The 14,139-nt window shown below is 43.3% G+C and overlaps 1 protein-coding gene across 1 annotated transcript in view; it reads left to right on the forward strand.

Moving 5' to 3' along the window:
• Window positions 1–4,494: 4,494 nt before the first annotated feature.
• The window catches only part of rhbdl1 (rhomboid, veinlet-like 1 (Drosophila)), a 52,410-nt gene continuing 42,765 nt past the window's right edge, over window positions 4,495–14,139 (forward strand). The window contains exon 1 of the mRNA XM_053866164.1: window positions 4,495–4,955. Coding sequence (XP_053722139.1) covers window positions 4,917–4,955 — 39 coding nt within the window. The 5' untranslated portion in view covers window positions 4,495–4,916. The remainder of the gene's footprint in view (window positions 4,956–14,139) is intronic.

Below are 14,139 nucleotides of genomic sequence, written 5' to 3' on the forward strand. Positions count from 1 at the left end.
GATGTTTTTATGTTTTGTGGGGACATTTCATTGCCTTTCATGCTTTCCCCAACCTCTGCCCCTAAAAACCGGTTAGGTTTAGCCGAAACAAATGGCTTAACTCGACCAGGACTCTGAACCAAACTGAAACCCAGCTATAATGACCCAGTTATTTTCAAGTTTTAATCCTAAAATTGAGGCTTAACCAGGAAAGGACCGACACAGTTTCTCATTTACATTTTTTTAATATATATATATATATATATATATATATATATATATATATATATATATATATATATATATATATTTTTTTTTTTTTTTTTTTTTTCAATCAATTATTCACAGTTTAATGGTGTAATATTTTGCCACAAGAAGCCACATTTTTCAATTTGAATGAATGTGGTATATTACTGAATCTAATGATGAACCTATACATACATTTAAACAACAAAATATTGTTTATTTTGCATCAGTTTGACAATAAATCACGATGGAGGCTATGTTCAAGTTTTTATGTCACCTTATTTAAACTAAAGCTCTTTTAATGTCTTGAGAATATTTGTATAAGAATTTCAAGTCCATTCAGAGTAGTGGAAACCCTGGCCATTGTGTAGTGAAAAACCCCCCTGAACAAAAGCAAACAGATGCTTTTGTTTGCTTTTGTTCAGGGATTCCTCCATGTTTGTTGTTGTTGTTCTCATCCTCGCTGCCACGTGTCTTGAACATCAGTGTGATATATATATATATATATAAATATATATATATATATATATATATATATATATATATATATATATATATATATATATATATATATATATATATATATATATATATATATATATATATATATATATATATATATATATATATATATATATATATATATATATGTTTGTATTCCCAGCAGACCACGCATAACACAATTGCGGTGACATTTAGAAAACGAAACACCTGGCTGCTCGTGTCTGACAGTCATTAAGCTGCTGAGTAAGAGCTCAGACTGGCGGCCTCATTAATGCACTTCTCTGTCCTCCCTGAAAGGCCTTGTTATGCTCTCCAGGCTCTCACACTGACTTCAAGCCTGCGTCCTGTCTGATGCACTCGGGCCTTGTTAAATGGTAGCAGGCAGCCTGGGGTTTGCCCTGCCATCTGCCTCCATCCACCGCCGGTGAATAGAACATGAAGGCTTGCGTCTGCTGCTGCAGAGACCAGTAGGATGTAGGTGCTCAGGGCTGAACAGGCCGCATTTCACACGGGGCTGGTGTCAGACGATAAGTGGGTTGTATTGAACCTCAGTCTTTGCTGTAGGTTGGCTGAGCTAGAACTGAACTGGGTGATGTGTCTGTCTATGTCATGAGGTCAGTGTCAAACTGAGAAGCAGAGAAATGTTCATTTTTTATGATTTATTTTTGTAATATATTAAGCTTAAAAATGTCTCTCTTTCTATGATGTTTGACACACGTTTCTCACACATTTTTGTTACTCAGAACAGTCAATAAACTGTATGCATTCATCATACATTATCTTTTCTCCCATGAAATCCTTCAAATTGTGTTTTCCCATCATACACATGCATATTTTTACAAGGAAATAATTCACAAAAAACAACCTCATATCTTTGACTGAATATCAGACCAGTTGTTTGATATAGTGTGGTGTCTTTTTAACAATTCAACTGCCCACCCCTGCTCCAGAGATAGTAGTAAAACCACTGAAGGTCCACAGGGGGATATTATTTTCATTTTATTTTTTATGGTCAGGCAAACTAGATTTCCATTAAGATTAAGAGAAATTGTAATTAGGTCTTTAATAGTGAGGCTGTGGTCTTATACATGGAAATTAAGAGCTATAGTCAAGAAGGTGGGGGGTTTGAGTACTTGGGCTCAACTGTCCAGGGCGATGGAGAATGTGCAATGGAGAAGAAGCGGGTGCAGGCAGGATGGAATAACTGGGGAAAAGTGTCAGGTGCAATGGTTTGGAAACAGTGGCACTGAGGAAAAGACAGGAGGCAGAGCTGGAGGTAGCAGAGATGAAGATGCTGAGGTTCTTTCTGGGAGTGAGCAGGATGGATAGGATCAGGAAGCAGTAGATCAGAGGGACAGGTCATGTCAGGTGTTGAGGAGACAAAGTCAGAGAGGCTAGATGGAGATGGTTTGGACATGTACAGAGGAGAGAGAGCCAGTACATTGGTATGAAGATGTTGAGGTTGGAACTGCGAGGCAGAAGGTGGAGAGGAAGGCCAAAGAGGAGATTGATGGAGGTGGTGAAGGAGGACATGAGGTTTGTAGGTTTGAGAGAAGAGGAAGCAGAGGACAGGGTGAGATGGAGGAAGGTGATCCGCTGTGGCGACCCCTGAAGGGAGAAGCCTAAAGAAGAAGATTCAAGTTTGTAAAGATGATTTTCTGAACCTTGTTTTGCTCCTCAGACCATATATGATGTGTGAGCAGATGAGGAGTTTCTGACTTGTAGCCAAAATGTCTGCAGATTCAAATAGCTTTTTGTGTTTGGAAATCCAGTGCCCACGCAAAAAAAAAAAAAAAACATATAGCAACTCAGTTGAAAAACAGTTGGCATCTGTTTACCATCAGTACAGTGTGTTCTGGGAGGAAAATACTTTTTTCTAATTTTAGTTATCAATCCTAACTTTTTAGATACACTTACAGTATCTCTAAAAGGTGAGTGGACCCCACACTTTGCTGCCAATATTTATAATATTAATAATATCACATCTTCCACAGGATTACACTGAAGATATGACATTGCACAGCTTATAATGTAAATCTACTGCCCCCTCAAAAAAAAAAAACTCAACCCACAGCCACTGACCTCTAACAACAAAGTGGTTGCCACCACACATTCTTGACACCATCGGAACCAAATAAGTTTATCTTTGTCTCATCAGACTTCAGGATGTGGATCCAGTCTCCCTGTCTTATTATATCTTTGGAAGAGGCTTCCTATTGGGACCATTTGATACGCTGTGCGGCCTATGGTCTGAGACAGCCTGACCCCCGACCCCCTCAACCTCTGCAGCCATGCTGGCAACACTCATACGTCTAGCGTTCCAAAACAACCTCTGGATATGACGCTGAGCGTGTGCACTTTGATCGATCATAGTGAGGCCTGGTCTGAGGGGAACCGCTGTATGGTCTTGACCACCGTGCTGAGGCTCAGTTTCAGCATGTCGGCTCTTTTTCTCAGATCCCACGAGAGTGTTTGGCATGAGGTACCATGTTAAACTACACCCAAGTCAATCACCGGCTCCCCATTCACACTTGAGACCTTGAAGCACCAACAAGTCACATGACACCAGTTAGGCAAAACTGGACATTTTCATTTAGGGTTGTACTCACTTTTGTGACCTACACTTTAGACATTAATGGCTGTGTGTTGAGTTATTTTCAAAGTTTACATATCCCAGTGTCATTTCTTCAGTGTCATCTGATGAAACAATGTTTGTGACTGTTAGCTTGACGCTAACCCTCGGTGGATTGAGTAGTCTATCTGGATCAATAATAACAACGTTATGAAAGATGACGTGCTAGTATGGCAGGTATCTATGCGTATCGTTCCTGTGTAGCATCTACAGGAGCTGTCTCAGGTGCTACATTGGCAGTCCTGTATGTGACTCAAGTGACTGCGTGGATGTGAGTGGGCGTCATAAAAGCTGCTGGACGTGAAGGTTGCGTGATGCTGGTGCTGGCCTGAGACACACCTGCTGCAGCCGCCTGCCGAGGCAGTGCACGCTGCCTTAGATGGCTCTTGTTCTTACTCATCACAACCAGCGCTCAAGGTTCGGCATCTACCGAAAGTGATGAGTAAGCGTGGGCCAAAAAATTCACGAAGCATTATGGATATTCCGAGTTCTTTAAAGCACACGATAGTTCCCCTGTAGCTCACCTCCCTGTCCGTTAGTCGCTTGTGAGGCCCCATTGTTGTTTGCCTTCATTACTGAAAGACAAGAAGGTTGCCATGATGGCACCCTATCTGTTTTCATTAGGATGGCTTCCTTTGAAGACCGATGGTCCGTCCAGCCAGTGCATTTCACAGTTGTGCTGCACGTTTCTGATAATAGAAGGCTCTTTCAGTGTCCTAATGTGCATGAGGTTGGCACTCCTCTGACAACACTGGCCTTTTCTAAAATCAATCGTGTTTCAGGCTGCATACTTATCCTTTTATCTTGTGTCTCACCCCTGTGATGAGCCTGTTTGCTTTCTACCCCAACCTAAAACGGTGAAGAAATTCAAAGGGCAGGATTTTTTCCATCAAAAATGCTCGGAGGCTTCTTCGTGTTTGCAGTGCATCTGTCAGTCGCTCACATAGCAGTCAAGTGTGCTCGTAGTAAGAGGGAAGCTGCAGTGGAGCCCATCCCCTAATCCTGATATGCCTTGCTTGTAGTGAGAAGTGGAGCTGCAGCCACTCCTTCCATGTCTCCAATTGGCAGGGAGAGACCACCTCCCTCCCCTTTCTCATTGGTATGCAGGCAGTGCAGTGTGTGTACGAGGAGAAGAAAGAGAGAGGTAACAGTCAGTGCAATGGGATAGATGAGAGTGAGGAGGAGGAGAGTGAATGAAAGCTGCTGGTTCTGCCTTGCCTCTGTGCCTGCTTCTCGTCTGATGTAGCTGAGGCTGCTGCCCCGCCACATTTTTTTCTGGCACAGAGCAAAGTCACAGCCTATCTGCAAGCCATCACCAACACGGAGCCACGCATCACCTGCTCTTACGGCAGCAGAAACCTGGGGCAAGAGAACGGGAGACAGAGGAGACACTGCAGCTACAAAGGGGACTAACGCATCTGTTTAGGCACCACAATCTACCTCAAGCAAACCTCTGTCTATTTTATCTCTTCCCTCCCGGTATCATCACCTTTTCTTCTGTACTCCTCCCTATGCCCTTGTCCTCGGTGGCTCCTCTCACTTCCCTGGCCAGTATATGGATAGAAGCTCCCTGTTTCAGCTCATACAAGAGCAGGTAAGCAAGCAGCGGTAGAGGTTTCTATGGTTACAGGCTCCTGGCCACCTTGTTGTCTACCAGGAAATTGAGACGTGTGTGTTTGCATGGGAGCTGACGGGTGTATTGATAGCTTGGGTTTGCAAGGCGAGGGTATGCGACAGCACGGAGGCTGCAAGCATCATGGAGCCATGTGAGCCCCCAGATGAGGTCAGATCATGAAACCACAGTGGGGAGCAGGTCGTGGGGGGGCAGCATGCTCATTTTCAGAAAGAAAGGAGAAAAGAAACCACAATCAATACAAGTGTTTTTGTGGACTGAGTGAATGGAAGTTGTCATCACCAGACAGTGATTTGAGAAGGATGTGCTGCAGTGGTTTAACTGGATGTGTGTGATACTCCGTCCTACCTGCCTGTGCAATTTTCCTTTGCTTACCACACCACTGGGTCTGTTTGGGGATCTAAACACATCTCCTCCTTTTCCTCACTTCATCCTGGAGAGGTCTACTAATTGTTTTCTACATAAATAGAGCATATTGTTTGGATTTTTCCCTCTTCGCTGAAAAGACCCACAATTTTAGTGGCCACGTCGTGGCTAGTAAAGAATGGTCTTCCTCATCTGGTTTCCCAAACTCCACGGTATCCCTACTGCTGCTTATACCCTCCAATCAGGCCCTTGTTTAAATTTAGCTTTGGTCTACCGTCCACAGTATTTCCACACCAGAATGGCTTTGGCGGTGGATTTTCCCAGCAGGGATGTATGCATGGCTTTATATTTGGCTTCTATAGTAGACAGGCTGTGTGTGCAGCTTTCTCCTGCCTGTGTTAACTTTCGATCCTCTGGTGTGGCTCACGTCTTTGATTGGAAAACGAGCCTTTTGGGGGCTGCGATGAGTGATGGAAAAATTGAACAAGGTATCCGTCCAACAGGGGCAGATTGATTACCTGCTCCGGCGTTTGAGGTGCTACGAATATCCCATTAGCGACGCATTGATCAACGGAAGAGACACCCCGAGGAGCTGTTGTCTGTCTGTCGTTTTCAGGCTTGCTCTTTTATGAGTACGTGTTTGTGTCAAGCGGTGGAAGCCTGTGTGGGTTTCACATTGGAGAGAAGATGCTCTTTGGTCACACTGATGAGTCATTTTCGTCACACTGCCTAGCAACCTCCAACAATACATATTTCTGAATGCACCCATGTCGCCCCTGATTTTGGTGGAGCCGATCCTTGTGATGGAGATGAGGATATTTCCAATGAGATTATCCTGGATGCAGAAGATGGATGGCGGCAACGTTCTGCTCTTTAAGTCGTACTTGAGACCAGTCTTGGTCTTGAGACTGGTCCACTTTTTTAGGGTCTTGGTCTCATCTTGGTCTCAAATGCATTTTTGCTTGGACTGGACGGCCTTCGTTTTTCTATTCAAGACCGGTCAAGACCGACAGCGAAAACTGTCACCGTTGGTAAAAGAAAGATTCTGTCCTTTTGTTCAGTTTTGTTGTGTTTATTCTTTGATCAAACCAATCTGCTAAAGGGCCATAGTGGCTGCTGGTTTGGAGGATACCCAAACACCAGTCAGGTGTCTGTTGTTTGTCGGACTGGTGCTGCTTGTTTCAGCTGACACCTGATTGGTTTACCAATGTGTGCCTGCATCCACTGCAGCACATCCGTGGATCAGTTTGAGACACTGTCTCTGTCTCAACCTCCAAATATCTTGGTCTTGATACTCTCCTGTCTCGATATTGTCTTGGTCTCAGTTGGTGTGGTCTTGAGTCGTCTCGACTTGTGGTGTGTGTGGTTTGTTGCAGCGACGTCACTAGCAAAAGTGCTAAAGTTACCCTCACTGGAAGATGTCTTTATCTTCGAATGAAAGAGAAAAGTTTTGCACTTTGCTTATGTTTGTGATATCTCAAACTGTAGCTATCGAACTTGCATGTACCTTCTCGACCATTTAGTGTTTTAACAGTGAAAGCCACACATTCAAGGTTCATCTTATATATTTGTATTTACGTTGTAAACTTGCTGAATGTAAATGACCCAGACATAAGGGGGACAGCCACTTTTGTCATCATCTTCCCATGATTTCCTTTTCCAATCTAAACCTGATCTTGATGTCTCTTCTTGGTATCAGTCTCTTCTGTAAGAGTGCATTATATTAAGCTCAGTAGAGCTCAGTAGAGTGGTGGACTTTGATTTACCAGATAAAGTACAGCACCCGCACCAGGAAAAAGCGTTCTTCCTCTCAAAAACACAAATAAACTCAGCCTGAAAAAGTGAATCTTTGCCTAAAATATTCCTGCTGAGCAAGCCTTATTCCAATGCTCTACCCTCATCTATGATTCTATTTTCGCCTGGAGTCTTTCCACAGTGTCCAGTACATTCTGCTGGACCTTCAAGAGCAGCTAGAGGTCAAGTGGATTCTAGTAGCAGGCTACAGGCAGGGATTAATTGCAGTGTGCATAAAGTGATGTAACACCAGGAGAACTCTTGTATTGAAACCACAATTGTGCATGTATTGGCATCTTTTTCCACTGCTGTTGTGTTGCCACAGCAATCCGATAAAGGGGTGCTCTGTGATCAGTGGCATTGCAGGTGTGAAGCACATTGCAGCCCTGTCACAGCAAACATCTGAAGCTACTGCAGGGGGAGAGAAAGACAAAGCAACACTGGCACAGTGAGTGAGTTTATTAGCCTTTGTCTGCACGAGGTGGTAAAGCTGAGGTCAAGTGTATTTTTAGCGCCGACTCATGATCAAATTGTGAATGTATGCTAACAGGCGCTTAATAGTCTCTCTTGAGGGTTGCCAGGTACAGTGTGTGACGCAGCATCCAAACGCCTGAGACAAATAACGGGCAAATATCCTCACACCATTACATCAAGCCAAAACACCGATTCGAGGTGCTGTTGTCGTCGAGCTGAATGGAAACAGTCAAGTGGTGGTTTGTTCCCTCCCAGCACTTGACTTATATTTAGGTCCTACGTCCACGTGCCTTTGCCATGTCCAGTTTTAGAAAAGATAATACAGAGGTGTTCATGGCCTGCAAGCATGTTTCCCCATTTAAATGCCACTTAGCCTGTTGAGGCTTGACAGTCTGGCTAACGGTCTGTTTCATTGGCAACGTGCCTCAAACACTCGGAACCAAACACAAACAGGAGCGGTGCACTTGTTAAATGGCATCCACTGTGCAGCCCAGACTAGATTAAGCCTGACTTTATTTTCCCTTATTTAAACTTCTAACTCCACGGATGGCATATCACAAACAACTATGACTGGGTTTTAGGTTTTTTATTGTTTTTTTTTTATTGAGCATTTCTTGAGTCGAATCTCAATTACCATATAATCCAAACATCCTTTTCTTTTGTATTACTCTATTCTTATATGTCTCATGTCATGCGTAGGATCTGTGTCCAACAACATACCCTGTTGCCCCGACACTTTAGTGAGGTCCACCAAGAAGAAAAGGGCCAGTTAAGTGGCATCATACAGTACAGTCAACAGAGCAAGAGTGTGTTGTATCTCCCTGATTTTCAGTTTGAGTAACTTAGGTACCCTATCTTGAATGTCTTTTCATGGCTCAACCCTGTTATGAAAATGAACCGGCAAATAGTGACACTCTATTTTTGTTCTTTACTCAGTGGCTTAAGTAAGTTTGTTCAATTAATGATCCGTAATGGATAACTTCATAGCTAATTTGCAACCCTGTTACACTCCGTGTAATATAATACGTGTATTAATACTATAGCAGTAGGGGTGTGAGGTTGTGGATACAATTGCCAATACAAGGGCCATTTTGGTTCAGTTAGTACGAAGCTTCGAAGCTGAAATTCTGACCTGTGTAGCTGTGAAATAATGACCAGGATTCCTGTTGTAAAACTGTAAATTGTATAGTAAAATTGTAAAAATTATAAATGAATTCTGTCCAACCTGTTGAATGTTAATTCAACCTGAACAAATGGTCCTTGTTTTTTATTCATAAAAACAAAACTACTTCAGCTTTTCAAAAGTACAATGACAATTCAAATATCAAAATAAAGTGCAACATTTCTTCAGGTTGAATGAGCAGTGATCACCCTACTGCTCTCATGTTAAATAACAAACAACACAGCACTCATATTTAACAAGGGTCGGCAAGTGCCTCGACTGTGGAGCGAAGGATTGTGTTGATGGTAACTTTTTAACTTTTTTTTTCTGTTTACAATTGCGACCTACTCTGTTCTTGCAAAAGTCAAAATATTTACGAACACCTGACCACAATGCTGCCTCGATCATTCCGCGCTACGCTGCTTCCATGCGGCTGTTGTGTTCACTGCTGACGCGCGGCGATGACGTCGTGACGTTGCATCACAGACACAGACAGACCAAATCAATCGAGCGCCGTTTACCGTGTTTATCGTTGTAAAAGTGCAAAGATACACATTTATATAAAGTCATTTTTCCCTAATGTCGATACAACCGATTACTTACTGTCAGGGATTTTAGATCGATACTTGCCGCTCAGAAGGCCAACTTCCCGAGCACGGATCGATGATAGGTGGATCGTAGGGATATCAATGGTGCATTCATTCGAGGGTTCCATAGTTTATTATCTATCATTGATGGAAACATAATGTCAGAGATGTTGAAGAAAATACCATCCAATTCTGGCATGAGTCACTCGCTCCCTTAAGGGGTAATGGAAGGCTGCTCCTGGTCCTGGTGGAGAACAGTCTCAGACTCCCTCCGGAGAGAAAGACCTTGTACACACACACACTAACCAATAAGCTTGTCACATATCAAACTTTGTTTTTGGATTGTAGGAGCAAACCCGAACGCAACCCTGAAGAGAACCTACCTGCAAGTAGGCTGATCAGGGTGGCGCAGTTGAGGGTTTAGTGCCAACCTCAGGCAGAACCCAGTGGAAACATGAGGGAATCCTCCTCTGCTTTTCACAAGACACTTGCACTGAGCTGTCATTTGTGGACACAACAACTGTATACCAGCAAAGTCCAGAGGAGACGATCAATGAATGGCAGTTGTTAATTCACCTGTGTGGTTTCATATTGATGAAATCTCTAAAAGTATATCACTGCTTCAAATGCAGCCTTCCTGAAACCTTCACGCTGAGATGATTGAATGCATTTCAGCACGTGGCCCAAACATCAATCCAAACTGGTTTTGTGGTTTGCTCCAGGCTGAGGAGGTGAAGCTCTGCCTTCATGGCCCGATGAATCTTGACGTCAGATGTTGCTTGTCCTCCATCAGAGTCACTTGTTTTGTTGAATTTTCTGACGGCACTTGTGTGTAAAGCACGACTTCACCATTCTTCTATTTTCATCTGAACATTTCTTCTCTCTTCTACGTTGGTGCATTGGCACTCTTCCTCCGCCAGATCCTGTCTTCACACTTACGGTGCCTTGTGTTGTCTGTCGGAGACAAAGATGGCACATGTGAAAATGGTTACTATGCAGTGCTCTCACCAGATACCATAGCTTCAGTTACCACTTCTGCCTTGCCCAGCTTTTATTCCATATTTTCCTAGCAACCCTGCTCTCTCTCTCGCGCATCATCTTTGTCCCCGTCACCTCTCTCAGCTTCAGCTCTCTTTTCTCCCTGTCTCTTTCAGTGCCATTTGTCACCAGCATCCCAGTGAAAAGACAAACACAAGCTCTCCTTGACAAGTGGTTCATCTGACCGTAGCTCATCTGGCTAATTGATAAGAGTAATTGGCGGGATGAAACGATCCTCCGCCCTCCTCCAGCTCAGCATGTGTGCACTTCTGCCTGAATAAGGTCATCGTAAAAGCTGTGCTGATTTGACAGATCGGCATCGCGCTCAGGGATTGGGTCGCTTTCTTTCTGCCTTAGCTGCTGTAAAGCTACGGGGTGCACAGCTACGTGTTGACATATGGAAGCCGACGGTCATCAGACGTCCCCAATGTGGCTCTGTGTTCTCCATGTCAGCTCCAGCTGAGCGAGGAGCCTATTTGATGCATGGCACTGGAGTCTGATGCTGCATTCCTGTGTGAAGTGCAGAGTGATACTTGGACTGCAGATGCACAGCGTTGGGTGTACTAAGGCAGCGGCTGAGCTTTTTTCCAGCATGACATTTTCTGAATTGCTAGGAAATAGGTGATTGGTGTTGTGTTGTGTAAACCTTTTCATCATTTGAACGACATCATGCTGCTGCTGCTGCTGCTCATGCACACAGCTTTGTTCAGCGCTAGCTAAAAACAGAAAACTTGTCTTAGTAAAACTGTCTTGATGTTTGTGATATCACAGCGATGAAAACTCAGGAATGCTTCTGACCTAATGACCCTGTGGTATAGAGCAGTGATTCTTAACCACAGGGCCGGGGCCCATGGTTGGGCCGCGAGCGCCCCCTAGAGGGCCACTAAAAGTTTTTTTTTTTCCACCTTTGGGCCGCGAGTCGCTTAGTTTTAATACATTACCCACGTATGGTGGCAGTAGTGTGTCACTGAATTGACTTGACAGCTGCAAATCTGTGGTAGTTAGCAACTATGGAGAAGTTCTTGAAAAGAAAACAATTATAAATAAAGTGATGCTGCTCCCCCCAACGGTAAAAACTGTTCATGAAAGCAACTGTTCCAGCAGTTTTGAAAATTAATTAGTGCATTTTATGGCAATATTTCATTTACACTTTACTTATATCTTCTTTGGAGTTTAAATAACACATTTTTATTTTTATTTTATGATTTTAGACATGGTTTTGTTATATTTATTATTCAGAATTGTATTCAGTTTTTCCAATTTTCTCAACAGTGTGCATCGTGTGTATTTTTTCTTCTTTTTTTCTTTTAAATTTGATTAATGTTACTTGCACCTGGTCACATGGTTTCATGTCATTTCACAAGGTTTTGGTTGGTTTACATGTAAGTATATTAAATATGGTTATAGATCACAAATGAAATTAAGAGTAATGAGTCACTTCTATTGCTTGAATGGGCCCTTGGCCCATTTCTTCTGGGAAAGTTGGGCCCTGAGATCAAAAAGGTGTAAGAACCCCTGGTGTAGAACACAAGGCATGTTCCAACATTGCTGTAAGCCAACAAGACATAACCTATTTAGTCATTGTATGTGAGCATTCTCTTAACCCAGACATCACCTTTCAAAGTGATCCAGAACATCACATATCTTTAACCATCCTTGGCTCAGCATCATGAGTCCAGCAAGAGGCAACTCAGGGGTTTGGATTTCTGGCTCCTGTGCTTGCTGTATCCTCCCTCAGATTGCTGTCCTGCAGGCATTCTGTTTTCCGTCCGCAGTAATTGATGACTCTAAATTGTCCGAAGGAGTGTGTTTGTGTGTCACGCTCAATGTGTTTTTGTAAGCGTCCGCACAGTATCACACAGTTAATGGGATTATGTAAAAATACGAGTGGGCTCATTTTCCTTCTCATCTTGCTAGACACAGCATTTGGTGTTGGGCTGGTTTCAGAACACTGGTGGTCCTGCTGAGACAACAATGAGACAGGAGTGAGCGGTGAAATGATTCACTCTCTTGTGCGTCTGCTGTCTTTTCTGGCCACTTTGTGCTGTTTGTTTTCTGTTTATTCATTTAGCAATATTTCTGTCTCTTGTTTGAGTCACATCACCATCACACCATCAAAGACAGCAGCAATACAAGCTTGTCAAAGGTCGCACTTATTATACAGTCGGTCATGGTTGTGGCACATCATCTGTGGCAAACCTGCCTGCTGGAGCCCTGGAAAGAGAAATCACTCAGGGAGTTTAAAGAGTAGACTATGACAGGAAATAAATCAGACATGTAGTTACAAATAAGATTCAGTAGAACCAGGGTTTAATGTTTGCTTTGAATTGAATGAGACACAGAAGTGCAATTCAACACTAAGTTGCCACATGGACCTATTTTGTCAGATGAGCAGTGGGGCTTTAAACGGCAACCTGCAGCAGCAGAGCGTCACTGAACTGCTCACAAAGGTCACTACCCAAACAGCTGGTGAAGCTCTTTTGCTCACCCATGCAGGAGCACTCCACTCTCAGACTTGGATGTCCAGGATCAGCTTATTCTCTCTGGTTCCAACAATGATCCACTCCAGTGATTCCACTCTGACGCAACAATCTGAAAGCCCCCTCCCTCCCGAGGGCGACGAGAGGCTGTTGGTTTTACCCTCCAAAATCTGATGAGGCAACGTTAAGGATTCAAGAAATTTGAAAATGGGAAACAGCGAGGGCTCCTCCCAAGTGCTCTTTTAGTACCACACTGATTTGTCCTCGGGCGTGTTTACAAATACAGTTAGTTGTGCCAGAGCTGGTGCACGGATGAGCACAGCAGGAGAGAGGTGGTAGAAGGAGGAAGCGGGTGGAAGTACCATTCAACAGAAGCAAAATCAATGACGCTCTCAAACATGTTTTTCATCCCGTGTTAACAGTCCAGATTAAATTGGTGCTATTTTAGACAACTTCACTTTGCTGTTTTGGTGACTATCTGGATTTGATCCGTTTTAAGGGCTCTCACATAGTGCCGACTAAGTGAGTGAAGAAAAAAGTTCACTTTATAGGGTTTTCCATCATGGACTGGGCTGGAGAGTATTAGTTTGGTTGAAGCTGCCTTTGTCCCTCGCTGTGAAGCTGCAGAAAGACGGTCCTGCAGTTTTCTCTTACAGGCTTCCTCCCCAGATGGAGGCTGGTGAGGTTTCATTCGGCAAAGACCTCATGCACACACTACAGCCTTGTAGCACATACAGTAGGTGGAGGGGACTGACCTGCCCTCATGACCCTCTGATGGGAAATGCTGGAGCACAATGATGCAGACGATTTTAGTTAAGGTTCCAACACAGGTCACACAGTTTTTCAGGGTATCTAGACAGTATGGTTGCTGTGAATATGTATCGCACTTGAACCTATTTTCAAATCCATATAAACGATGTATGCTGATAAGGCTGTTATCTAGCTCTATAATAATATGATTTATGTAATGAATACGAATTTATCTTTTTTTTTTTTTTTTTAATATACACTTTCAGAACTGTTTTATTTGGCTCGCATCCATATACTTACCATGCAATGTGCAAGGGGCTGTAGACTGTGGTTTCCAATATACACATCATGTCCATCACACACTCAATTAACCACAGAAGGCTGAAACTCTTTGGTTTTCTCTGTGGGAAACTCACATCAGAATTACAAAGAACTGAGTTGCCAAGGCTTAATACAGACGTCAGACAGGTCACTTTTAGTTTGAGGTTCTTATG

This window comes from Synchiropus splendidus, chromosome 5 (assembly GCF_027744825.2).
Source record: "Synchiropus splendidus isolate RoL2022-P1 chromosome 5, RoL_Sspl_1.0, whole genome shotgun sequence".
NCBI classification, from domain to species: Eukaryota; Metazoa; Chordata; class Actinopteri; order Syngnathiformes; family Callionymidae; genus Synchiropus; species Synchiropus splendidus.